This window comes from Tiliqua scincoides, chromosome 5 (assembly GCF_035046505.1).
Source record: "Tiliqua scincoides isolate rTilSci1 chromosome 5, rTilSci1.hap2, whole genome shotgun sequence".
Lineage (NCBI taxonomy): Eukaryota > Metazoa > Chordata > Lepidosauria > Squamata > Scincidae > Tiliqua > Tiliqua scincoides.
In genome coordinates this window covers 80666002-80693307 of record NC_089825.1, presented here as the reverse complement: position 1 = coordinate 80693307, position 27306 = coordinate 80666002, and the positions used below count along the sequence as shown (strand labels likewise).

At 44.9% G+C, this 27306-nt stretch overlaps 2 protein-coding genes across 5 annotated transcripts in view; one reads left to right on the top strand and one right to left on the bottom strand.

Annotated features, from left to right (window-relative positions):
* Positions 1 to 9998, top strand: part of ATXN7L3 (ataxin 7 like 3) — a 33016-nt gene extending 23018 nt beyond the window's left edge. The window contains exons 10-13 of one of the 2 annotated variants that reach the window (XM_066627022.1): positions 1606 to 1649; positions 3404 to 3442; positions 5095 to 5228; positions 6504 to 9998. In XM_066627022.1, coding sequence (XP_066483119.1) covers positions 1606 to 1649; positions 3404 to 3442; positions 5095 to 5228; positions 6504 to 6655 — 369 coding nt within the window. In that variant the 3' untranslated portion in view covers positions 6656 to 9998. Of the gene's footprint in view, positions 1 to 1605; positions 1650 to 3403; positions 3476 to 5094; positions 5229 to 6503 lie in introns of both variants that reach the window. The other variant, XM_066627021.1, reaches the window with a different exon arrangement.
* A 690-nt stretch (positions 9999 to 10688) lies between these two features.
* Positions 10689 to 26868, bottom strand: TMUB2 (transmembrane and ubiquitin like domain containing 2). Of its 3 annotated transcripts, XM_066627024.1 has the most exons (4): positions 26820 to 26868; positions 22151 to 22199; positions 18479 to 19088; positions 10689 to 13501 (listed from the first exon to the last, which is right to left on the bottom strand). In XM_066627024.1, exons 3-4 carry the CDS (start codon positions 19027 to 19029, stop codon positions 13147 to 13149), a joined length of 906 nt encoding a protein of 301 aa, XP_066483121.1. In that variant the 5' UTR covers positions 19030 to 19088; positions 22151 to 22199; positions 26820 to 26868; the 3' UTR covers positions 10689 to 13146. The 3 variants fall into 3 exon arrangements, with proteins under 3 accessions (XP_066483121.1, XP_066483123.1, XP_066483122.1); XM_066627026.1 differs by lacking the exon at positions 22151 to 22199 and having other exon boundaries at positions 26820 to 26861; XM_066627025.1 differs by lacking the exon at positions 26820 to 26868 and having other exon boundaries at positions 22151 to 22990.
* Between the last annotated feature and the right edge of the window lie 438 nt (positions 26869 to 27306).

Below are 27306 nucleotides of genomic sequence, written 5' to 3'. Positions count from 1 at the left end.
ACAGCATGGTGTGCCACAAATGGTCCACAGGTGTGCCATGGGAATTTAGGGGACGATACTTGTTAACAGGACCATTGGGGGTTGTGAGCCGCCCACCAGCAGCATTGTTTGCCTTGTCAATTGTATTAAAAAAAGGGAAAAAACCTTGATGTTGTGCCTTGACAATTTGAATGCCTTTTCAGTGTGCTGTGAGATGAAAAAGGTTGAAAATTGCTGGTCTAAAGTCTCCTAAGTCTGCTCTGGTACTTGGCTGCCTGATCAAGGCTTCACAGCCTCTTGGTCACAATATAGCGGTTAAACCAATGATAACTCATTAAGCTATGACACCTCTGCTTGCCAAACCTTGCTATGGCCTTGGAGCAGATCAGCCACTTGGAGTCCATAGACTGTTGCTGCTGTTTTAATATTTATTTAGCCCCAGAGGTGCACTTGGCACTGAACAAAAAAAAAGAAAAAAGCATAGGAGGCAGTGTTGACAAAACGTGATATGTTTCACAGTATAAGAAGGGGTGAGGAAAAGTGTTTTGGCTGGAGATATGGAGATGGTAATGGCTGCTGAAGAGATGCAAGAGGAGTGTATGCAGAGTGCTTGAAAGTGTCTGTTAATGCATAGTGCTATGGTATGGTATGCCTCACCAGTCTAACTAAATGGCCTGCCTAGACAGTGTCTCCTCATTTTGCTCTTCCTCCAGGAGAGAGGCATCAGACATGCTGGGGGTCATTTTTTTTACCCCACTCTCTGAAGCCTTACAGGTTACAAGTCATAGTAGGAATGTACACGCTCTTGGTTTTAGAGGCAGGCTGCCTCTGATTGCCAGAAGCAGGGGAGGGCACCAGGACACAGGTTGTGTCTGTTGTCTTGTGTGTTCCCTGAAGCATTTGATGGGCCACTGTGAGATACAGGAAGCTGGACTAGATGTTCCTTTGGCCTGATCCAGCAGGGCTCTTCTTATATTCTTAAACCTATTTGCCTTGAGTAGAAGCATTCCTTTGTGTGTCTTCCCCACCTCCCAAGTAAATCCACACATAGGTTTCCTTGAGACCAGGCAACTGTAGAATCATACAAGAGTTCTAGTTCTCCGATTCCAAGAAGACTATATTGGCTAACTTGTCTCCATGTCCACTGGTGGTGGTGTCTTCATTCTTCCTTGCCTGGCCATAGGTTAAATCTGCCACTTCCATGGGGATCTCCATATACTGTCAAGAATCTCTCACTGACATCTTGGAGCTATACCCTAACTTGTGATAACTGAGACACACTAATCTTTTCCAAATTAAAATTTGAAGTATGCTTTTGATACTGTGTGGAAGCAAGAATTTCATACCTCCTGTGTTTTGCAAAAGTTTATTCTGAGTGCACTTCCTGACCGGAAAGAGGCATGTTCAGGTAGTGACTCATGCAGAGATCGGCAAGGAGCTTTCCATGAAGGTATTTGAGTTCATAGGAACCTCTAATTTCTCATGACTCTTGCATATCGCTTGTAGCACACAGTTCTTGGATTAATATCATGTTTGACTGAAAGAGGTTAGCCTACTTCTTCCACATCAGTGGAGTTCCTTGATGTACGTTCTCTTTATTCATGCTATATGTTCCTTTTTCTCTAGCAATGTGGGGTGATCTCTGAACATACCAAGAAGATGTGTACACGGTGAGAACATGCGCACACCCCACTCTGTAACCTCTTCCAATTCCTCTGCTAGTATTAACAACTTCCAGGCCGCAACGGGGAGTGGAGGTGCTTGCAAGATCTCCCTGTTTGTGGTAACCTGGACCAATTGATTAAGACTGTAAGAAAGCTTTACCCTATGATCTCTTCACTGCTGTGGATTCAGAATAGGAATGTGGATTAAATGCAAAAACTGAGCATTGACGTTTGAAAGGGAGGAAAGTGTATCTCTGAATGAACTGAGACTGCCTACTACTCTGTTGGTTCCCAATCATTGCTAATGGGAGTAATGCTGCAAAATAATGGTATTGAAGGTGGGTGTTGGATAGGGTGCCACCCTGCCCCAACACTCCAACCTAGCCTTGCAATCGTCCTGGCTTGCTTGTTTGACAGTGTACCTCTTTATCCTCTCTAGTACATCAACAGGTTGAAAGAGAACTAGTTCCTAGTTTCCTTGCCTACTTATTTGAAGGAGATTCTTAGCTTGCCATAGGCAGCTAAGCAAGTGGCTGTCTGCAAACCTGTTTTTACTTGCTCTAGTGTTAGATTCAGATAACTGGGGGATCACAGAAGCTGCTTAAGAGCTTATCTCATTATACCTGTAATCAGTGCATTAAACCCATCTTACCACTCCTTTGTTTACTCAGATATGAGTTAATTGTAAAGGGCTGGTAACATTGGACTTAGTTGTGTGATCAGAGTCTTTGGAAACTTCCTCACCCCAGACCTTTGGTGCTAAGTTTTGAAACTACCATTTGTTCTTGCTTGTCTAGCAAGTTCTTGTTTTTCCCCTCATTTGAGAGTTCAGGGTAACCATTTAAGCGAAGCTGTAGCCTAGGATATGAATACTGCTAATCTGCTAAGCAGAGATGGCACAGAGTTTGGGAGTGATCATAGGCTTGTGCAGTGTAGTTCTTCCATAGTATGAAAGTGCCACCCTCCCATCTCTTGTTGGGCTTAGCCTAGCGTTAGCTCTGCACCAATGCTAACCATAGTTTAACATTAATAGTTTGCAAAACACTGGTTAATGTTGGTGCAGTTGTAAGCACTCCAGTATGGTGTAGTTCTTCAAGGGGAAAAGAGTAAGAAATGTGCATGAAACTTGCCAATCTACGCAGCTGACAGAGCCTGCAGGGCTGTGTGGTACACATGCATAGTGCTTTGGAAGCGAGCAAAGTATCCAGAGTTGTGTGTGCCCTGTCTGTCCAAATTCCATGACCATAAAAGCTAATTATGTATAAATTATGCAAATTTAGGTTCAATGGCCTATATTTGTCTGCTGTGACTTCACTCTGTTGCTGCTAGTCTTAAGCAGTTGGCTTAAATCCTGTGACCTGTCTAGTGGGGAATCCTGCTTGTCACCCTTGCTCTGATTTCTGAGGCTTTCCCTGAAGTTGTTCCCATGTCTGCAAGCCTAAAACTTTGCAGCCATGAGAAGTCTGGCTTAACTTGCTCGTAGGTATAGGGAAAAAAAGCTGAAGTTCTCAGAATGCTGAATTCTGTGCCCACTTCAACATGTTGCAGAATATATATGTGGCTGTGCATGAAATATGGGGACAGATGCTCTTGACTTGCGCTCCAGCACTGAAAGCTGAATATGCTCATACTCTTACTAGCAATGTTGAGTCTTCCTTTCTGTGACGCCAATCATGTCAACTTGATGGGGGATGAAACATGCATTTTCACTAACTGTGTTCAACCTCTGACCTTGCCTGATTTTTCCCCTCCCCCTTCAGGTCTCTGCGCTGTCCTCAGCACACAGATGAACAGCGGAGGTCAGTCAGGGTCTACCTCCTGGGACCCTCTGCGTAAGTGTGATGGGATGGAGGCAGAGTGGATGTTTTAGCAGGGGGAGAGTAACTGGCCCACATCACCCCAGCATGTCTGTTCTAGTGGCTGTCTGCTGGTGTTTTTGCATCTTTTCAGATTGTGAGCCCTTTTGGGACAGGGAGCCATTAGTTATTTGATTTTTCTCTGTGAACCGCTTTGTGAACTTTTAGTTGAAAAGCGGTATATAAATACTGTTAATAATAATGTGAAACACCTTTATCCCCCCCCCAAATGTATTTCATGTGCCAAACATCAGATTCACCTGGAAATGCTTTCAGAGAGGCTGTGCTCAGGGTTTGTGATTCAGGAAAAAAAGTTAAATTTCTCCAAGAAAAGCTTAATTTTGCAACCAGTATAATCTTGCACATTGGGCAACTTTGCAAAATACCACAATGTCATGGTGAAGAGCAAGGACTACTCCACATCTCCCAACTACTGGAAATCTTATTCTGCCACCCTCCTGGTTTCAGAGACAGAAGCAAGAATTGCCTGTATGCTTTCAGCCATATCTTTGCAGCCAAGGGAGGCTAGAAACTAGTTTTTTTTAATCAGCAAAGCAGAGATTCCCAGGAAATGGGTGCTCAGTATTGCATCCTGTGCTCCCTTGAAATTGCAGCATCCACACAGCTCTGTGTGTGTGTGTGTGTGTGTGTGTGTGTGTGTGTGTGTGTGTGTGATTGCATGGGTAGAGAATGTCTGATCCAATTGTACCTTTCAGTCTTCTCAGCCTAGTCTTCTCAGCACTTGCCTGTGTACACAATTTTTGCAGGATAGCAATGCTGTGCACTTTTTCCCTTTGCTAACTTCTGCCTACCATGAGAGTTAAGCACAGAGCCTGAAGCCCTACCATCCTGACCTCAATATGTTCTTGGTCTCTAGTTCCTGGGACTTCACTTGGCACTGCCTGCACTTTAAGCATACCCTTTCCAACCACAAAAGGGCTAGAAACGTTTTTAAAATTGTAAAGATAATACTGGCATTACATACACAAGCATCATACCCTTGGTACTCTGCGTTAGTTAATTTAGAGTAACCTGCACCCTGCATTATAGCACATGACAAGTTGGCAAAAGGATGTTAAGGGGTAATATATTCCCAAGTTGGGTGTGAAGATGTTGCTTGTCCCCAAAATTGTCTGGTATTAAGTGCACTGCCTCCCTTGCTTAGTGCCATTTAGCTATAATGGTTAATGGCCATACCTAGAACTAATCCTCTTCCATCAATTGTCTAATTTTATTTTTAAGCATCTAACCTTCGCTGTCCATCACCATGTCTTGTGGACAATTTTATAATTGTGCAAAGAAGTAATTCTGTCTGCAGGAAATCATGGGATGGCCCAGGGTTCTTTGGGAGTAATTCATCTGGGAAGTGGATCTTGAGAGTTGTTTGAAGTAGTGCATTTTGCATTGAAGTCATTGGGGGAAAGCCATTGAAATGGGTGGGGAACAGAAGGGAGCAATTTGTTTTGTGACAATGTCTTGTCTGCTTTTGTGCTAGACACAGCTTGAAACCCTCCGTCAAGGAGCAGCTGTGACACTTGTGGGTGGGGTTATCTTGCTCCCTTCAACCCTTCTCACACATCTACCCCTTTTCCTAGCTCACTTCCTGAGGCAGAAGGCAGCGTGGAGAACGACAGTTTCGATGTGGCAGATAGTCAGGCTCTCATTAATAGACTGCAGTGGGATGGATCGTCAGACATCTCTCCTTCTGACTCGGCCTCATCTAAAGCAAGTAAGAATATGGGTGGGTGCTGGAGTGTATTAGGTGTTCAAGCTGACACCTTTTGACTTTGGTCAACAGCTGGGGTGTATATAGTCCCTGCTGTAGAAATAACAGATCTGTCCCAGGAAAATCTTAATTGTGTAAATGGTCCATGCAAAAGTGGCAGCTAGGTTACTTAGCATAAAGTATCCTGCTAGCTGAAGAGCAGGGCAAGGATATTGACGCACTGGCCCCTGGAAATTCCTGCATACCTTACTATTCATGCCATGTTCTTCTGTTGGGCATTGCCCATACTTTTCCAAGTATTCTTCAACCCATTTCTATGTAGAAGTTCCCTTGAGCTCAGTGGGGCTTACTACTAGGAAACCTGAAGGAGTAGTTTATTTTATGAAAGGTTGAAGATTTTTTTGTGCTTGCACAACATGACTATGGGAAGCACATAACTCTTCCTCTTTGAAGGAAAGAGCTTGGGGAAGGTTTTCAAACTTTCTCCTCCACAACCCTGAGGTTTCTCAGTGGTGTGTTTGGCAATGGTGGAAAAAGTGTCTGCTTGTTCTCTGTTATCACTTCCTGTCTGCTCAGCTTACATTTTGTGTTAGGAGCTGGCCGAGCCTCTGGCCGACACCCTGCAAATTGCACATGAACTCTCCTCCGCAGGTGTCCAGAGATTCCACAGCAGATTTAGTGGGGGTTTCTTGGCAGATGAAATCAATGTGGGAGGGTCCCCAGAGTGTAAAAACTAGAAATTCATTGTTTCATGTATAGGTCACAGTTGGATGGATAACAGAAAGGCATGAGTGAGAGGAGAAAATATTGGAAGAGGAGTAATGCATTGAGCTCTGTGGAGTAGAGGGAACCAGTAGGGAACTTAAAGTTGAGAGGTGATGCAGAATGAGTTGCTGTGACAGTAATGCAAAGTGGGAATTAGCCATTGTTGATCAAACTCTCCAAATACAAAATACAGTTTTAATGGAAACAGTTCACATTGTAGCAGAGAACTATTTAAGTATTGAGTAATGGGAGAGATCCCATATGCATGTTCATTTCTTGATCACTGTATATGAACGGGCCGTCACAAGCCTCTAACAACATAGGTCAAAACTTGTCAACCCTTCAGTTCAGACTGAGTGGTGAGAAATCAAGTGATGTATATTTCATGTTTGAATTGAAGCACAGTGTAAAGCACAGGGGTAGTGTGTTCAGAAAGCATGCCTGGAATTTTGATATGGAAAGAGCAGGGCTCAGTGCCCAGATTTACACTTGCCTCATTTTTCTTCTCCCCAGGTACAAATAACTCAGAGTCCCGAAAAACCAAAAAGAAGAAACCGCACATGAGCCTGGTAGGGGGTGCTCCTGGAATGAGCTCCAGTAAGAAGAAACTGAAGCCAAAACCGCTTGCACCTCCCACCCCCAGCCTCTATGATGATATCAACTGAATGACACTGGGCTGAGAAATAACAAGGAGGGGAGATGTGCCCTTCGGACCCAGTTCATTGGAAAGGGGCTGGGCTGTGTCCTCTTGCGCACTCTCTTGTGTACACCTTTTTAAATTAACTGTGAAGAGAGACGGCTGCATGTCTTCCCCTTCCTCCTCCCAAACCTCCAACTTGCATCGCACAGTCCTTTGTGTCCACTGGCTGTGGAACAAAAGACCCGGACTGCTTTTGGTGCAGTGGGCATCCACCTCTTATGGGGAAAAGGGGTGGTGGTGGTTTGAGGTCAGACTTTGAAGATGGATTGATGCCTCCATCAGTCAGGGAGTAGCCATTCCCTCTCCGCCTCTTACCCTTCCCCCACATGTGTCTATTTATTGTGATGTTAGTGGATGTTCAATCATGACTATATATACACGGTGGCATCTTATTGCTTAGCAACACTAGAGATTGATTGGGCAGGGGACGGGGTCTGCCTGTGGCCTTTATTTCCAGGCCCGGTTTGGAAGGGAATTGTAAATGGTGTCTGGGATGGTGGATGATTGTTGCCCTCCAATGTCTGCCCCTTCCCAGCATCTGCTGCAGCAGTCTCCTTGGAAGTGTGCAGTGAGTAAACTGGAGTGAGGCACAAGAGAGGTTTCACCTGATACTGCTTACCATTACTACTGTTCCCTTCCCAAGCTGCATCTGCATTCTCCTCAGTGACATTTTAAAAACTTGTATTCAGCAATGGTTGAGAGTGGCTGTAACATGGCCATTCATTATCCCCGCCCTTTACCAGTATGCATGTATGGAGCTGGTGGGGCTATTAGCTTCCTACCATGCATGAGGGAACAAATTTGACACTTGCCCATACCTGGGAAGCAATGACTTGCATTGCTTTATATGCATCTCTTATGCAAGTATGAATCCCCATGCACCCTTGTCTGTCAATTTGAATTGTGGTGACTGCTAAGTAGTACGTCTATTTAATGTCCCACAGGGGTAGTCCAAAGGGCCTCGACTGTGGGCTGTTGGCTTTTAATCTCTTTCTTCCCTCCTGTGCTAGATGTGAATGAGTGATTCATTGAATGACTCAGCGAATCTCAATCTTGCCTGGAATATTGGAGCTAGCCTCAGTGGGGGAAGGGGGGTATGTAGATAGGGTGCTGAAAGAGGGTGTGCTCAGTAAATGCATATTGACACTTATGTCACTACCTTCCTCCCTCTCCGTATAACTCTCCTGGTCTTAATTCCTGTCCCCAACCTTATTTCTTTCAACAAACAGCTGCAGTTTTAAATCTAGTGCCATAAATCATGATGGTTCTGCATTTTACAGGCAGTAGCTTGGCATTTTAAAGCTACTTTTGCAGTATTGGTAATTTTTCATCTGCCTCTGTGCTTCCCTCTGGCATCCTGGCCTAACAAGGTTTAGAACACAGAGACCAGTGGCATGTACTGCCCATGTAGCTGTGCAGAAGCATAGCTGCTTCTGAGTCTTCATAGAAGGAGCTGCTTGTGTATTGTCTCATTCCCCTTCTGCTTTCACACACAATTGCATTCAGTATGTTTTCCTCATACAGATCTGTTCTAGTAACTGACTGCAAGCCTAAAACAGATCAGTTTTAATAGTAAGATGATATTGGTCCATCCCCATGCTTGTGCACTAGGAACCAGAGAATCCAGGGGCATGCTGATGCTGTTTTTCAAGATTGGAGTGGTTAACTCTTAACTGTGATCTGGCTTTTAATTTATACCTTACTCTTCTCCCCCATGCCTTCTCAGCAGCTAGAAAACAAAAACTGCTGGTGCAGGTACAGGTCCTCCTTTGCCGCTGCTAAAAAGTCATGGTTTAATTCCATGGCAAGTCTACAGTCAGCTTGCTGTAGAACTGGTCCTGGAGTCTGTCACTTTAGAGGTTGGAATTCTTTAGTTGAATTGCATCTGTTACATACACTATACATGTAAAAAATTAGCATATGGGGAGAAGAGTTTTAGCCAAGTCTTATCACTGACACAGTAGTTCTTGAAGTATAGGATTTTTGTGTGTATTGTGTTGGAGTGAGCAAGCTCCCTCAATCATGCCATCTCCATCTGCAATCCGAAGTAGTACAACAATTTACCACCTCCTGAGCTCCGTCTGGCAAGCCTCTGAATGGCCACTAGCGTTCCTGTCTCCTCCCCGACTTCTTTCCCCGGCACTCTTGGTGGCTGTGGGGCCCAAGTCCTAGCCATTGTGTTTACTTGTGTTACTGTGCACTGGCCAGATCTGCTGCACCAACAGCTGCTCAATAGGATAGGACTGATGATAGCTAGCATGGTGCAGGCCAAGAGGTTGGGGTGGCCTTCCCATAAGTTAACAGTGTTAATGTTTTTTTTATTCACACCTTTGTCTCTATAAGCAAAAGGTTCTTGGGTTATATATCATGCTTCAGAGGCCAGGCAGGCTTTCCAAATGCCTTGTGCCAAGCATGAGCGGAAAGGCCCTATGATGTGCTTGTGCAAAACAAACCTGTTTGCAAACGTTTGTCTTGTTCCTGCCTGTCTACGAAACATCCCTCCTGCATAGAAACAGACTGCATTGCTCTCTAGCAAATACTTGAAAGCATGTGAAAGCGTGAGATCGGCATGAAGTGTGGATCAGACAGAATTCCTCTGCCTGGCACCTACTCAACTACTTGGACTAAAAATTTTCCAAAGGGAAATGGGGATAGGGAGAGATGAGACAGCCTTTGGTTCAAACCAGGATCAGTTCTCTCGGCCTAATAACTAGTAGCTACGCAGCTTTAATTACCCATAAAACTATAGGCCACATTGGCTTAAATCCTGCAGTTAGCACAAAGCTGGCCAGAGTGAAGTTGAGACGGCAAGAGACCCATACACTAAAGATCTTTGCTCAACCTCCATTTTTGCAGCTGAAGCTGCTGGGATCATGTTGCAGGCAACTTTGGAGGCATAGTATCTGGGGCATTTTGAACACAGAGGGGGAGAGAACCCAGGTTGTCTTTTTAAACCTATATATATTGGACTCTGTATCTACACTTGCACCCTTTATTTTTTTAATGTAGGCCTGTTTCACTTGAAGAAAAAAAAACCCTGTATCATGAGTGGACTGATCATGAGACGTTTTTAATTTGTTGATGATGTATAAACTGCATCATGTGATATTTTTGACATGTGCAGAAATCATTGGAGTAAGTACTGTACTGTGGTCTGATTTTTTAAATTTTTTCAGTTTTGCTTATGTAATCTCAGCCTGTACAGGTAGGTAGCTTTAAAAACAAAACTGTCAGCTCTGTAATTTTTCTGCCCATCCATGGATTGTGGAATGCCTGTGTAAATAAACAAACTCTCCTTGGTATCTTCACTTTAGACTTTTTATTGAAGAGGCGGTCTTAGTTTTGCTGGGTTTACTTTTTGTTCAAACTATTTTTTGTAAAATGGTGTTTTCAGGTGACTGTTTTCTGTATTGCTGGATTGCTGTATATAAATGGGGCTTTCAGTGGTCCTCTTCTTTAGGACAAAAGGGTATTCCTGATATGACACAAGAGAAGGTTAAATGGGAAAGCATTGTCTTAAAGCAGGGGCCTCCAAACCCCAGCCTGGATTTGGTATAAAAGCCCTCTGGGCATGGCACTTTCCATTCTGCACTGCAGTTGTTTTTTTGGTCCTGATTGCCCCATAGCCCCATGCTGGGCAGCCACTGACCCCAGGAAATCGAAGTGCAAAGGCTTCTGGGGTGACATGCGTAGGTAGTGGCTGCCTGGTGCAGGGTGATTGAACCCAAAGAAAAGCAGCTTCAGTATACAATACAAAGCACCACACCTGTGCCCAGAAGGCTTTTCTATAATGCAACAGGCTGCAGTCTGGAGCCTGCTGGCATGAACATATTGAAAATTGTCAATATGGGGCTTTCCCCCCTCCATTATCCTTTACATTTGTTGTCTTCTGCCTTCCAGGGACTTTTTAGAATTGATTTCTAAGGTGTTTCGGTTTTCAAATCCTGCACTTGACCCAAGATTTTGTAAAGTGTAATATGAATGCATCTGCACAGATATTAAAGTACACATTTGTATTATATACATATAAAAAATTACATCTAGGACTATCAATGTCTGATCCTTAAACAATCCAGCTGTACTTATAACCCTAGGAGCCAGAGAGCATTCTCCCTCACTGGGAAAGGAAGGACTTCAGGGGAAGAACAAGTTATGCAGAGCACTGAAGGTAAGGTAAAGTGCAGAAACCAGGTGAAAGGGTGTTACTGTGAATAACCCAGAGTTCTGCAAACTGACATTTTCTTCAAACACAATGTTGTCTCAGACCAATCTAGGCTGGTTATAACAAAATGTCTGCTAAAGGATAGTCTCTTCCACTCTTGTAGATAAGTTCTTCTTGATGCTGCTACTTCAGTTCTTCTGTATCATGTAATGTTAAGGCTTTGTGTACTTAGCAAGTGGGGCAGAAAATATCAATTCTGTAACTGAAAAGGAAATACTGTATATATTCAATTATGTGCTTCCCTCTGGCAGTCATGTAGAACTGAACTATGCCAGTAGTAAAAACACACAGCCACTCTTAACAGTCTTCTCAAAAACTGCTATACAACTAAAAAAGTTGGTGATGGTCACTCAATTCAAGTTTAGCTCTGAGCAAGTTAGCCTTTGCGCCCCTTCATATTCAACATTTTTGAAACAGGCTCAGGATGGTAGTGGAATATATACACAGATTTTGGGAAGAAGAGAGGTGAAGTTTATCTGGTTCCAATCTTCATTCTTCATGCTAAAGTAGCATCTCTTTCAAGGAAGAGGGAAACTATGGATTTCAACAAAGATTATCTTCTAGTGGAGTTTCATGGAGGCTGTTCCAATGAATTCCAAGGAGGTATCTTCTTGGCTTTAATACTCCCATCAAGTTCTAGCTGGCTTTAATACAAAAAGGAAACTAGGCTCACACCCCTCCAACACAATGTTGGTAAATCTTGACAGCATTAACCAGAGGTCTGGTCAGGTTTAGTGGACAAGGACATGACAGTATACCATCAATCCAAAAACAATGTGCAGCCTGCATTAACTAGGACACCAACTACAGCTGACAATCTTCTCAATCAGCAGGTACCAAACCCCAGCCCATGGGCCAGATCCTGCAATTCTTTCCCCATGTGAAAAGAGCTTACCATTCTGCTGGGTAACCTCTTTGCACCTTTGACTGCCCCCAAACTTCATGCTGGCCAGTGGTTTATGCTGTTCCAGCAGGTTTTGAATCCTGATTTCCAGGCAGCCATGGCTAGCCAGCACAAAAGGTGGGGGGGGGGCGATAGGAGGCACAGAGAAGAGGCTCACTGGCAGAACAGTAAGTACATTTGTGCCGGGGAAGGATTATCTGGTTTGGAGGCTGCTGCTCTAGATCAAGAGCCTCCAAATTATGGCCTGTGGCACACTGAGAAAATCCTTGGGTGCAACAGCAGCAATGGCAAAGCCTTACTGTTCCATGTTACCCCTTTCTGCCTGCACACCCAATCTTTATACAATCAGGCACTCACCTCTGCTGCTGATTGTCGCAGTAGGCTCTGTACCTTGCTTTCCTACCACCGCCATGCCTGAAAGGATTTTCTTGGTGCGCCAGATCCAGCCTGTGGACCATAGTTTGGAGGCCCCTGTTCTCAAAAGTGTGCATACACAATCAACCCTCTTGATAAGACTCTTGTTACATGCCGAAAAGTGGTGGACTGGGTGAAGGTTAACACAGTTAACACAGTTCTTGGTTTTGAGAACATGGCTCACTTACTACCTGGTTTCAAGATTACATGTGGCTTTATGCCTGGAGAGAAGAATGTAGGTATTGCATTTGCTCAGTTTTTTAAGAGTGAAAGGGAGAGATGCATTGTTATCTTTATAGAAAAAGCATTAGGTTATTGCATGATGGTTGCAGTAGGGTACAGAAGCATGTGCTTAAGAACGCTTTTGTCCATGCTTCCCAAAGCAGCAAGCTAAACAAGGCAAAAAGCTCCTTAATTGTACAGCTTGCAAGAGGTCCTTAAATGTATGAGAGCCAAGCACTGGGGCTTAGAAGAATCAGGCTAAGATACTGTTGTGAATCATCAGCAAATTCCTGGTCCTCATGGTTGTGGGGGAAAAACAAATGCACAGTCACATTTCTCCTAAAGGAAAGAAGTCAGCAGCCCCCTGCTCAATGCTTCTAATAATTGAGGATCAGGATCTTTCAATTTCCTTGGAAAAGCATTAGGAAAACATGGCCACTGTTGTCTTGCTCTTCTCAATCTGCTCCACACTTTCTATCACCAGTCTTTAAAAACATCCAAATTCTGTAGCTGTAGAAACTGCAGAAAATATCTTCAAATCAAGGAGTCAGGTAGGCTCCACTGGCCCCCCCCCCCAAACAGAATTCTGGATAAGTGCTTTTCCCATTACGGGCATTAACAAGTGAAATTACAAAACAAAGAGTATTCAGGCTTGCAAGACAGCTGAGGTTTCTCATTCCTCCAATGTCACTCTTTATCGTCCATACATTCCAAAAACAAGAAAACTGAAGAATACGGTCACGCCAACCAAAGAGACAGTGGCAGGGGCTGTGAATAACTGTCGGTAGTTGATACGGAAATACCAAATCACTGCCAACATCACCACGAAAATGGGGATCATCATATTGCCCATACTTAGAAGAATACCCCTGGCTTCTGAGGGTGCAACCACTGTGTCGGGAATGGTAGAAACGGTGGTCTGAGAGAGGTGACAGTGGATGACACAGTTGTCCAGGATGTTGAGAGAGCGGAGAGTGCGTGCCTGGTCCTGGAGAAGCTGGCCCTGGTAGATAAACTTCATCTGGCTTTCCTGACCTGGGAAGTATTTGCTTTAGAAAGAAGAAACAGAGGTAGCTATTTATATATGTCAGCCAGAGAGGGAGAATGCCAATAAAACGCTTTACAATAAACAACAAATCATCTTGCCACTTAAAAGAAAGATAGTGTTTTGAGGCACTTGCATGTAGTAGCTCCCATAGAAAATGAGTCAGGCAAAGTACCACATGAATGGGGAACCGCACCAGAGAACAATTACAGCCAAAGCCGCTTATGATGTGACAGTTACCACCAAGTCAGTTAAAGCTACCATAGACACTGGCCTATAAGTCAAAAAATTTATGCCTAACAATTGACTCTGAAAACCTGGGTCAATTTATACACAGGTCAATTCAGTAAATGAAGCAGGAGCTTCTGGGAAGCTTAGCAGCTGTCTGGTGAAGTGGGGAGGGTGATGGAACTGGGCTGAGAAGCTGGACACAGGGTGGAGGAAAAAGAAGACTTTTTACTAGTAATTACAGTATTCAGAGGCTGCGATGTTAGCTTCTTCTCCAAATAGGAAGTGAAGGCATTTATGGGAATTGTAGTCTGTATGTGTGTTGCAGCGAAAGTGCAGCACTGTATTCCTCACAAAGTCTGCAACTCCCATAAGCCCCTTCAATACCCAGTTTGGAGAAGAAGATTAAATGCCTCCTTTTTTAACTTTTTGCTGCTGCCTCAGAACAAGTTCTAGCAAATCATTTTCAAAGAATTTCACACACACCCTCAGTTTAGGGGGGTCTGGTTTTTAAAACACCAGGATGTAATCCTGATTTCCATTTGAAACAAAGTCCCAGGCTACAATTCAGTGCACCATTACTGAAGAACAACATCCATGGGAAACAATGGGTCTACTTCTGAGTAAATAGGGTTGCAACTATGTGTTACTGCGCTTGCTCATGCTCATTCCTTGTCTCTGCTGTGAATTGAATTGCACACTTCCAGTTATGTGTTTGCACTTCCAGTTGCATGTTACAGGTAGAGCCTCTGGCTTAAAACACCAGGCACCTTAAAGGATTTGATTAATGATTCAACTGGTATGTTGTTTATAGTGCACTTACTCTGATAGGTGACACTTTACTTACATAAAGGTTGTGAAGCTCAGAATTTTAAAAGTTAGTGAATAAAATGTATCTTATGATCTTTTATTATATTTTTAATAAATTAGAGACTGTACAGTTCTTAGGTAACAATTACTGGTAGGTTATTTTTCAGGATCTGGCCTTGGGTAAAATCAGGCAAAATTATAGTCAGGCACCCCCCCCCTCCCAAGTTTAACCTTTGACTTATCCAAAAATTCCATGATTTTTTGCTCAGAACCTCCCCTATCTGTGAGAATGACATAGGCAAGGGTCTGCAGTAGGCAGCCAGCCACTCTGCTGTCCACAGAAGGCAAGGAGGCTAGCTTTAGACTGGCTTGGTTTTCTCCTTCTTTTAGAACTGAGCGAATAAAATATCTTCCTCTACTCTTAGTCATTTTTCAGGGATGGAAGAAACTGCTAAAAAATAAAGATAGCCAAATATTCACCATGTACCAAAGCAAGAAAGCATTTTCTTCCCTGTCCTCCTACCCTGATTTTTTTTTATTCTCTCCTATTATGTACTTGCCTATTATATAGCTCTCAAGTATAGGTGCACCTTCCATACTGTTTGACCACCCAAGAATCGTGTTCATAATCAATACTAATAAGGTGAGGCTGCCCTTGATGATGGTGCTCCACCAATTAAATGTTAATGTGCCCATTTATGTGTACCTGCTATGTAATGCCTATCAATATATTGCCTTATTCCCTATGTCTACATTCTTGTGTGCTTCAGGAGTTTCATTTCAAGACACACAGATGCCACTATGGATGAAACTCATGTGTCAGTGATTTGCTAGTTACAGTTAGCCAGGATTCAGAGATGAGGGGGGGCGTTCTTATGCTGTTATGCTGGCTAACAGTATAATGTTCAAAAGACCCCGTGCAGGACTGGTCATATTTCAAGGCACCATTGGTTTTAATCTTTCAGGACTCAAAAATAATCAGGGTTTGGGGTTCTGCTTCCATGCAAGCCCTTCGTAAGACTGAACAGAAGTTTCAGGCATGGTAGGGGAGTACTGCTCTATGCATGGACAATCTGATGATTCTCATTTTCATGGTGATGGCAGTAGCAGCAAGCATTATTTTAGGTGCCTGGGCGATCACACTGATATTTTTCTAGCTCCAGGCCTGAGCTTACTACCCTGCTCCAGGACACACAATGGGCTAGATGTACAAATGGCTGCAGTGTGAAAAACAGATCAAGAGTGTTCTTGCTAAGAGTGTGAGCCAAATCTCACTTCAACCATAAAGTCACTTGATGGCCTGAGCAAGCCCCTAGTGCAGTGATGGCAAACCTTTTAGAGACCGAGTGCCTGAACTGCAACCCAAAACCCACTTATTTATTGCAAAGTGCCAACAGGGCAATTTAACCTGAATGCTGAAGTTTTCATTTAGAAAAAACAACTCATACATTAACATCTTTGTGCTGCTTCCCTCAGCCTGTGCTGTGCAGTGTAGAGTGCTGGCTGGGTGGCTGGAACATAGGAACATAAGAAGAACCCGCTGGATCAGGCCAATGGCCCATCTAGTCCAGCTTCTGTAACTCACAGTGGCCCATATCTATAATAAGGAGGTAGCACCTACCCAACAGGGCTAGTAACCCATGATGGACTTTTCCTCCAGAAATTCTTCCAATTCCCTCTTAAAGGCATCTAGGCTAGATGCCATCACCACATCCTGTGGCAAGGAGTTCCACAGGTTAATTACATGCTGGGTAATTGTGCTCACTGTGTACACACTGGGCAACACTGGGCAGTTACATGCTGGGTTAAGTGGGTGTTCCTCTTTTTTATTGAGCAGGGGGAGAGTAACTGGTCCTCCGCGCCCCAGCAGTGTCATTTCTGGTGGCTGTCTGCTAGTGTTCTTTTGCTTCTTTTTACATCGTGAGGCCCTTAGGGACAGGGAGCAGTTAGAAAAGTGAAATATAAATACTGTCACTAATAGTAATACTGTGCAAGATTGCATTTATTTTTTTATTAAGCCAGCAGTATCCTAGTTGGATGGATGTATCATGCTGTATTTCATGAACACTCACAGCTATGTGAAATTCTGCATGCACTTCTTTTCCAATAGGATTGGAGAAGCAATTCTGTGGTTTACTTTTAAGATCATATAAAAATTAGTTTTGTGTGACTTTCTTACAGATAAGCCTCCAGCGGGCAACAAGGCAGGGCCAGCAGCACGTGCAGGGCTGGCGCCGCAAAGCCCATGCTGTCGGCTGACCACTCTGCTCTCCTCCAGCTCCGCTCCCCTCCAGCTATGCCACGCCGTGAGCTATGCTCCCCTCCAACCTAGCTCCTCTCCAACCCGGCCACGGGAATGTCCGCACCGCGCCCTCAGACTGCAATCCTACCCTCACTTTCCTGGGAGTAAGCCCCACTGACTACAATGGACTTACTTCTGAGTAGACATGCGTAGGATTGGGCTCTCAGACTGCAATCTTAGCCACACTTTCCTGGGCGTCAGCCCCCCCTCACCTGATCTCCCTCGTCCCCCTGCTGTCCGTTCCTTTCCCCCCCTTGGCCTTGCCTCTCCCTCCTTTGCTCCAGCTGCTGCCCAGCAGGAGGAGGCTGGCTTTGTGGCTGCGCGAGCTCCTCAACCTTCCACGGCAGAGCGCTGCAGCTGCTGGTGCCTCCCAGGGGCGGTGAGCCTAGAGGCTCACACCTGGCAGCTGGGGCGACAGTGCGTGTACCCACAGAAAGGATTCTGCACACCCTCTCTGGCACGCCTGCCATAGGTTAGCCACCACTGCCCTAGTGTCTCAGTCACTAGTCTCTTAGCCCCAGCTTCCCCACCCATCATATGGTCTATCTCACATGGCTCTCATAAAGATTACTGAAACAATTGTGTGGAATTCTCTGAACATGGAAACAGCCTAAATTCAATGTGTGCCTGTTAGACTGTAGCTGGTAATGCAGGAACATACACCTTAACATTGGCCAACAACAACAACTGAAAAAGGTTTTCTGTGCCTTTGCACCAGAGAGTGTGTGTTCCAAATATCTTTTTCTCTATGATGAACAGCATTAATCAATTATTGGACAGAGGTTGACAGCCTGTATCTGGTTCAGCAAAGCATTTTTTGGTCATAATCTGTGGTCTGAACAAACCTACGTTTGATGTATCCATGCAAGTAACAACTCTTGGGTGTTATTCTGTATTGATAATGTAGTTAAGTATTTCTCAAGAAGTGGGTCACAACCCACTTGGTGGGTCATGATCTGATTGCTGGTGGGTCCCACAGAGTTTTCAATGAAAACACGGATGATAGAAAGCTCAGATACAGTAACTAATTGTTTCAAGCCCTGAGGCTATTCAAAAATCAGATAGTTGCTAACTGTCCTGAAAAGAACCGAGCTCCTGCAGTTTGCAAACTTGTGTAAATATAGAGAGATAAATGTTTGAACATCTTTATTCTGGTGTGTTTTTTTCCAAATCTCTCAATGACAGACAGTGGGGGCAGGTGAAGCCTGTGTCACATAACCTTAAGTCTGCCTCATTATGAGAAATGATCAAGGGTTTTTGCAAATAAATAAATAAAATCCTACTTGCAAATAAATAATAAATAATTTCTGGATCACCTTTATAAAAGTCTTGTAAAGCTAGGTGGCTCCTGATAGAATGTCATTTTAAAAAGCAGGTCCCAGTGCTAATTTGAAAACCACTAGTTTAGTTCATAAGTGCTTGTCCACCTTATGGACAAACAAATTTACTTACTCACTGTACGCTTGTGTAGAAAGCAAGTTTGTGTACCTCTAGGCATGGCACTCTGCATGCAGACCTCTGCTCTTCCCACAGAAATATCACAACAGTGATAAAACTTTCACAGGAGTAGCTACGTAGAACTGTTCTTCAGACAGAACAAAGAAAAAGTACCACACGCGTGTCATATACAGTACCCCTCACCTTTTGAGGATGCCAACAGTGTCCTCTGGCCTCACTATGGCTACCTCTTCTGTGTCGTTGAGGAATTTGAGGCGCACTTTGATAAAAACTGGGTTCGGCTCACTATCCTCTATGACAGGTGCCGGCTGTGGAATTCCCTGATTCTCCTGGGAAACAGCAGCACCAGGCAAGGTCCTTTGTGGCAAGCCCTGAATGTCCAACAGGCGGTCTAAGGTAGCATCCGAGCCACTGCTGCCATCTCCTTGCTGCCCTGGAGGGCCCAAATCAGAAGCAGATCCTTCTTCTGCCTTTTCTTCAGCACCTTCGGTGGCACCTTGGGGCTCAGACTGCTCTGACACCACTGAATTCCCTACATAGCGTTCAATGGGGCTCAGGTGTATCACTGATGAGTTTCTGGTGGTCACAACGGTTCCTACAAGATGGCTGCCTCCTTCTGCAACATACGTGGAAAGCCAAGCAAGGACCAGGGCTGTGATAAGGACCACCACGCCAGCCACCACAGTTACCTCATCCCCTACTCCTTCAATAATGGTTACTTCAGGAAGCTCCATCTCCTGTATTTTAGCAAAAAGTGGGGTGGAGGAAGCCAAGCTGGAATCTCAGTGAGGACCTGAGGAAGGAGATAAATTGAGACAGTATCAATTTAGGATTGGAGTCCCATGTCTCACTGCAACTCAACCATAAGGAAAAGAGCTATAAAGCAGGGAACTGACACCTGCTTTTGTTATTGCAGAAATGCCTGCCATGTTCAGCTTACCCTTTTTTTCTTAATTGTCAACAATGGGCAGCAGAACCAGAAGGGTTCAATGGATAATTCTTGACTAACAACCCAATCCTAACTAACTTTCTACCACCAACAGGGCACATGGTACATCCTGCAGTGTGGGGAGGACAATCATGGAGGAAATATTTGTTCCCTTATGCTGGGGCTGCGTTGTAGTTCCATCAGTGCTGGAAAGTTGGTTAGAACTGGGCTGTTAAGACTAGGACAGAGGTTCCCAAAGTGAACATTGTGATGCCTTGGGGTGCTGCAAAGCTCTCAGCAGGGCATCGCAGAAGGCCCGCCACCCATCAGCAGGACCATAATACTACTCTACAAACAATAGCAGGTGGCTTGGCTCAGCTCAGCAGGAAGAGCTCCTGTGTGCAGTTTTGCATGCTTGAAAAAGCCCTCCTGCTCACCCTAAAGCTCTTACAAGCTGTTTGTAGAGTCACATCTGGTCTCCCAACCCAGAAGATGACATCATTGTGCAATCATACTGCGTGTCATTGACACTTCCTTCCAGGTGCCAGGGCATCAGGACCAAAGTCAATTTGAGAAGCACTGGACTAGGAGATCTAAATCCTATCTCGGACACAGACTCTTTTGGTAACCTTGGGTAAGTCACTCTTCTCACCTCCCTTTCCCAGCTGTCAAGTAAGAATGACAGTGATCTTCCCCACAGGGGTACTGAGAGAATAAGCAAGGCAAGAATTTTTAAGCACTCTGTATATTTCATAACATGATTAATAATACACAGTAAGGGAATTGGTGCTGTAGAAACTGAATGGTTAGGATTGCAAGGTGAAGCACACTATCTTTTCCTAACAGCATCAGATTTCTAAAAATATATGCTTAAAATTTTTTTAAAGAAAATTGTAAAGTCCTGGCCCTGAGAAAAACTGCAAAATTGTGCAAGGACTGTGTCTACAAATAGCTAATAATGAAACAACATCTGGTGATAGGTCTTATTTGTTTGACAAATATAGAAGGGAATCCAACCTTTGACGGCAGAGTTGAGAGTTCATAAAGCTACAGCTGAGGATGCAGCAAAGCAAGCCTGAGTGCGGCCTAGCCCAATGTGACCCAATCATGGTGCACGTTGTTGATGACAAGGTTATGTCTGTTTGAAGCTCCAATCTCTGACAAGCTCTAACTAATACAGTAATGGTCTTAAGTGGAGGTTTCTTCCAAAAGTGGGTTGAGATCACTATTTTGTTGGCATCCCAACACATAAAATAGTTACAAAATCTTTGGAACAATCTTAGAAACATTAAAATACGAGTTTAAAATCACTACAGTTTGATCTGTCCTTTTTAGTCCCAACAAATCTTAAAAGTAAACTCTTGCGCCAATGCCACCTTTATCACTCTTCAAAATCCACACAGGACAAGGCCCCATGGGAAAGCGAGTTCCAGAATCCCCTTCCATTCCTAAGTCTGAGAGTACCACTCCTAAGTCTGTAGGGCTACACCAGGCAGAGCTCCTCTTCACAATATGGAGATTGTCACTGCCAATCTCCATATTGGGCAGGCCTACAGTTGGAACCCCAACTTTACACTCCCTAGTCCCTACCCTGAACACTATTTTTCACTTGCAGGGGTTGGCAAGCACCCTACTACTGATAAAGATGGACCTAATTTTTTTAGCTCTGCAAAGATATAAAAAATGGCTACGAAAATGTATAGACAAGATTACAGCAGAAGTTAACTTGTTCAAATTAAAAAACTACAATTTAATTATATGGCTGCAATGGGGGAGAAAATTCTCCGAGGTGTGCATTCTCCATTCTTGGTATCTATGCCAGCTTTGGAGACAGTATTGATTCACAAAAGTCATTCATATTCCAACCCCTGGATTTATTTTTATTTTTCAAATCAAAACAAAATAGTATAGAAAACAGTAATAATTGTGCTACCAAATATAACAGGTAAATAAAAAGGAGTATAGCCTAAACATTACAAAGCAGAAAGTATAGTCTTAGTCTTAGATAAACTTTAAGAAAATAAATCCCCTAAACCCATTTGAGATCAGAGTATGACTGTGCATTTCAAAAATATACAAATATAGATCAGCAACACTGCAAAGTGATTAGAACACCTCAATAAATGTAAGTCAAACAATACTGATTGGGTCTAGGCTAGACCACATTGGGACCTCAGTACCTGCTAGGAAAAGTAACCAAATCATGAAGTAGTCCATAGACTTGCTAGGCATTTGCCACTTTAACCTGGTGAGTAAGTTTTTCCTTCATCAAAATGTCAGATTGGTGAGTCCACTGATAGGTAAGAACTTCTATTTTCCAGTGCCCATACCAGTAGTGTGGCTGCTATTCAAAACCAAAAACCAAAAAACCACTAACAGTGGAAACCTATACATGTTTATTCATAACAAGCCTCACTGTGTCCAATGGGTTTTACACCCCCCCCTTAGTGTTAATGGGATTTACTTCAAAGTAAGTGTACAGAGATATGCACTATAAATTTTTATGAATGGCATATTGTGCCTGTACATCAAGCAAATTAAGCAGGTATAATTCTTCATCTTTAGGAACCTGGGACCACAAAAATCATACTAATTTTAAGAAAAGTTTTATCCTCCAAATATGAAACTTTAGGATAACTCCACCATTTATGATTAGAGGTGTTTGAAAACAGTGTTATTTAGTTTACTCATTGTATTTAGTTGAACTTAGGCAGGAATCCTATCTTACTCACTAGAAACAAACATCTCTACTTTTGGTACAATATGCCCCCATACACACAATGTGCCTTCCTGCACTGATGGGCTGCAGTTCCCCATGTTCAACTGAGAAAATTACCAACGGGACAAAATCTTATATGACTGCTTCCTTGAGTACATAAATAAATGCATAAATAAATAAATAAATCCAGGTATCCTTATTTACTTACCAATGGAGATCTGGGCTGATGTCTGTAGCAGGAGATCTTTAGTCAATGTCTGTGGAACAAAGCTCCAGTTTTACCACTGCAGTATAAATTAAACCAGGGGTCTCCAAACCCCGGGCCAGGGGCCAGATGTGGTGCACAACAAGCCTCTTTCCAGCCCATGGCCGACCTCTTGTCCCCTAAAAGCCTCTGGTCCACTGAACTGAACATCACCAGAACTGTGCTCCGATTGTGTCTGGAGGGTGTTCAGAGAGACTGAATGAATGAGCCCATTCGTTCATTTATTCACTCATCTAAATTCCATCTCTATTTATCTAAATTTTGTATTTAAATTTTTTCCCAGCCCTCAACATCACACCAGATATTTGATGCGGCCCTCTGGCCAAAGTGGCCAGTTTTTTGAGAGTTTTTTGAGAGTGTAAAGAGCAACTCTCTATCCACTTTATCCTTCCCGTGCATAATTTTGTATGTCTCAATCATGTTCCCCCTCAGGCGCCTCTTTTCTAGGCTGAAGAGCTCCAAACGCCATAGCCTTTCCTCATAAGGAAGGCGGCCCAGCCCAGTAATCATCTTAGTCGCTCTCTTTTGCACCTTTTCTATTTCCACTATGTCCTTTTTGAGATGTGGCGACCAGAACTGGATACAATACTCCAGGTGTGGCCTTACCATCGTTGTACAATGGAATTATAATATTAGCTGTTTTGTTCTCAATACCTTTTCTAATGATCCCAAGGATAGGACTGGCCTTCTTTACTGCCGCAGCACATTGGGACGACACTTTCATCGACCTGTCCACCACCAACCCAAGATCTCTCTCCTGATCTGTCACAGACAGCTCAGAACCCATTAGCGCAGTGGTTCTCAAACTCTGGGAGAGTTTGAGAGCCAGTAAGTCTTTGCAGGGGCGGGGGGAGGAGGCAGCAGGGGGAAGGCAGCAGCGCAATCCCCAGGATCGCGCCGCTCAGGGGGCTGCAGGGGCTTGGGTGCACTTACCCAAGCCGCCTGCAGCCTCCCCGGGGTGCAGAGAGCCCGGTGCGACTTCTGGCAGGGCTGCCCGCAGCAGGGAAAGTGGATGCAGAGCGATCGTGCCCTGCCCCCACTAAACCAGAAGTGGAGCACGATAAGCCCCCTGAGCCCCTGCAGCCCCCTGAGCGGCGCAATCCTGGGGATCGCACTGCTACCTTCCCCCTGCCTCTAGGCTGCCCCCGCCCCTTAAGAGAAAAGAGACCAGGGCCCTCAGGCTGGGGCATCACGACACCCCAGTTTGAATAGCACTGTATTAGCCTATATGTGAAGTTTTGATTTTTTGCCCCAATGTGCATGACTTTACACTTAACTTACATTGAAACGCATCTGCCATTTTGCTGCCCATTCTGCCAGTTTGGAGAGATCCTTCTGGAGCTCCTCACAATCACTTCTGGTCTTCACCACTCAGAAAAGTTTGGTGTCATCTGCAAACTTAGCCACCTCACTGCTCAACCCTGTCTCCAGGTCATTTATGAAGAGGTTGAAAAGCACCGGTTCCAGGACAGATCTCCTTGGGGCACACAACTTTACACCTCTCTCCATTGTGAAAATTGCCCATTGACAACCACTCCGTTTCCTGGTCTTCAACCAGGTCACAATCCAAGAGAGGACCTGCCCTCTAACTCCCTGTGGAGTTTTTTCAGTAGCCTTTGGTGAGGGACCGTGTTGAACGCCTTCTGAAAGTCCAGATATATAATGTCCATGGGTTCTCCCGCATCCATATGCCTGTTGACCTTTTCAAAGAATTCTAAAAGGTTTGTGAGGCAAGACTTACCCTTAACAGAAGCCATGCTGATTCTTCTGCTCTGCAAGGCCTGCTGGTCTATGTGTTTTGAGATTCTATCTTTGATGAGGCATTCCACAATCTTACCCAGTATATATGTTAGGCTGACCAGCCTATAGTTTCCCCGGTACCCCCTCTTTCCCTTTTTAAAGATTGGTATGACATTTGCTATCCTCCAATCCTCTGGCACCATGGCCATTCTGAGGGACAAGTTGCAAATATTAGTCAAGAGATCAGCAACTTCATTCTTTAATTCCTTAATAACTCTTGGGTGGATGCCATCTGGGCCCCATGACTTATTGATCTTTAATTTATCAATGAGGTCTGAAACACCTTCTCTTTCAACCTCTATCTGACTTAATTCCTTGGTCAGGAGGGGCCGTTTGGGCAGCAGTATTTGCCTGAGGTCTTCTGCTGTGAAGACAGATGCAAAGAACTCATTTAATTTCTCTGCAATCTCTAAGTCTCCTTTTATCTCCCCTTTCCCTCCCTCACCATCCAGAAGGCCAACCACTTCTCTGGCGGGTTTCCTGCTTCTAACATATTTGAAGAAGCTTTTATTATTCCCCTTAATGCTGCTGGCCATGTGTTCCTCATAGTCTCTCTTGGCCTCCCATACCACCTTCTTACATTTCTTTTGCCACAGTTTATGTTCCTTTTTATTCTCCTCATTAGGGCAAGACTTCCATTTACGGAAGGAAGTTTCCTTGCCCTTTAAGGCCTCTCTAACTTGGCTGGTTAGCCATGCAGGCACCCTCCTGGACTTAGTGGAGCCCTTCTTCCTTTGCGGTATACACTTCCACTGGGCCTCTATTACTGTTGTTTTAAGTAACCTCTATGCACTCTGGGGAGTTTGGACTCTTTTTACCTTCCCTTTCAACCTCTTTCTAACCAGCCTCCTTATTTGAGGGAAGTCCACTCATCGTAAGTCAAGGGTTTTTGTGAGAGATTTGCCTGGTATTCCCCCAACGTGCATGTCGAAACGGATCACAGCATGATCACTGTTCCCCAACAGGTTTTGATATACAAAGTTCTAAGTAACTTGGGTCAAAGAGACCTGGGTTCAATCAGCCATGAACCTAGCTGGGTGAATACAGGCCATCTGAGTTCATTGTGAGTCCTAGAGGACTCACCTTTTGACACCTTTTCAACAGGGGTGCCAAACATAAGGTGCCAAACATAAGGCCCCTGGAAGCAATTTATCTGGCCCCTGTTATAGTTGGGCTCTCCCAACTTGATAACTGGGCTCTCTTACCTTTTGAAAATATGATCAAAATTTGCACATTTTCACTCCTGAAGCTAATGAGTTTCAATATGAGAACAAAGTGCTTGTTTCTGGCCATCATCTGCTCAATGATGTCACTTTCTGTTTAATAATGTCACTTCACAGCTGTATGAATCAAGCTTGACATTCTGTTCTAGGACTGGGCTCTCCAGACTCCAGCCCATGGGCCTGATACAGCGCCATGTCTAAACCTCCCCCATGTGAAAGGGAGAGGCTCCATGGAGGAGCATCCTTTCCCTGTTGCTGATCTCCCCTGAACTATGCTCTGGCCAGTCGCTTCTGGGTTCTGTCACCCCAGCAGCCTTTGTGCCTGGAGTTCCGGACAGACACAGCTGACCGGGGTGCAGCTTCAGGGAGATTGGTGGTGGGGAAAGGAGGCTCCTCAACAGGGGTGGACGGGAAACACGTATACCCCATAGAACTCCTCAGAAAAGGCAAGCAGAATGCAAGTAAAATAGACAATTATGTTTAAGATAGCCTTTCCTCCCTCTCCCTGTAGGCCTGCCACCTAGTCCTAGTCTTTTACTTAACAGCAACTCAATCTGTAAAAATTAAGTGATGGGAACAGCGTCTCTTGCTTATCACTATGTCAGGAAAAGGCTGATAAATGTCTTTCTTTCTATCTAGATGCGTTTACAATTCCCCCCCCCCAGCCACTGGACTGCCCCCCTCTTTATCAGGCAGCCTTTGTTTGTTTGTTTTACACACACACATATATGTATGAATATATGTATACACTGTATGTGTGTATATGTGCATATGTGAGTGTATGCATGTATATGTGTATGTTTGTTTCATATATATAAACACACACGTATGTATGTATACACTGCATGTGTGTATATGTGAGTGTGTGTATGTATATGTGTATGTTTGTTTATGTATATATAAACACACAAACACATATATGCATGTATGTACACACTGTATGCGTGCATGTGTGCATATGTATGTGTATGTTTGTTTTATATATAAACACACACATATAGGTATGTATGTATACACTGTATGTGTGCATATGTGAGTGTGTGTATGTTTGTTTTATATATATAACAAACAAAGGCTGCCTGATAAGGGGGGGGCAGCCCAGTGGCTGGAGGGGGCTGCAAATGAACACAAGACACTATCAGTTCTGAATGAGGCTTCTCCTCAAGAAACCCTCCCCAGATCTCTCCACTTCCAACACCTGCTGGCTGGCTTCTAGTCTCCCCTTTGGGACAAGGTGACCAAGCACATGGTGGACACTCAGCCCCAGAGGGTCTTAGATGAAGGGGGCCCATTAGCACTCCCCACACACCTGGGCCAGCAGCTGAAACGGCCCCTCAGGCGGGTTCGCTGTTGTTCTGCCTCTTACCCCCCCTTGGGAGCTCCCGCTGCTCTGTGGCGGGGAGCAGGCCTGGAGGCGGCGCCTGGGCGAGGACAGGACGGTCCCTCAGCAGGGGCAGGGAAGGGAGAGGGGCCCAGTGGTGACGAGCAGGAGGCTGAGCGAAGCTGGCCAGGAAGGGGACCGGAGCCTTCGGGGGGGGGGAGTGGGAAGGAGCCGAAGCGGGAGGGGGCCGGAGCAGCCTGTCACTCACCTCAGCCTTCCTGCGCCCCGGTCCACGGCAGCAGAGCGCCACGTCACTAACGCCCGACACCTACGTCGCTCGGACTAGGCCCTGCGCACGGCTGGTTACCATGACGACCGCGGGCAGAGGCGGCACGTGCCGATGACGCAAGGACGGCGCGCCGCCGCCGCCGTTGTGACGTTCTGTGTTGACAGTTGCTCTCCCCGAGGGGCGCTGGAGAGGCGGTCTCGTCCCCTGGTGTGCGAGGCGCCCACCGCCTTCCTACCTCCCGGAACGAAGAGCCGTGGCGGGGCCCGGCGGCCCGCCTGCCCAGAGCCCTCCAGGGCCAAAACCCCCTGGGGCAGCAGCCAGAGCTGGGGGGACATGCCTGGGCAGACAGGCTCATGTAGGGATGGGTGGAGGTGCTCCTTCCCTTGCACGCCACGCCAGGCGCAGGGGACGGCCACAACATTGAGTACTGGGAGACCAAAGGAAGGACTTCTTTACCCAGCCTGTG

Bases quoted from the DNA above. Each gene is read 5' to 3' on its own strand.
- TMUB2 (XM_066627024.1), bottom strand. From the start codon at position 19,029: ATGGAGCTTCCTGAAGTAACCATTATTGAAGGAGTAGGGGATGAGGTA. The intron at 13,502-18,478 runs GTGAGGGGTACT...TTCTTTCTAAAG, and splicing joins ACTGTTGGCATCCTCAAAAG to CAAATACTTCCCAGGTCAGG.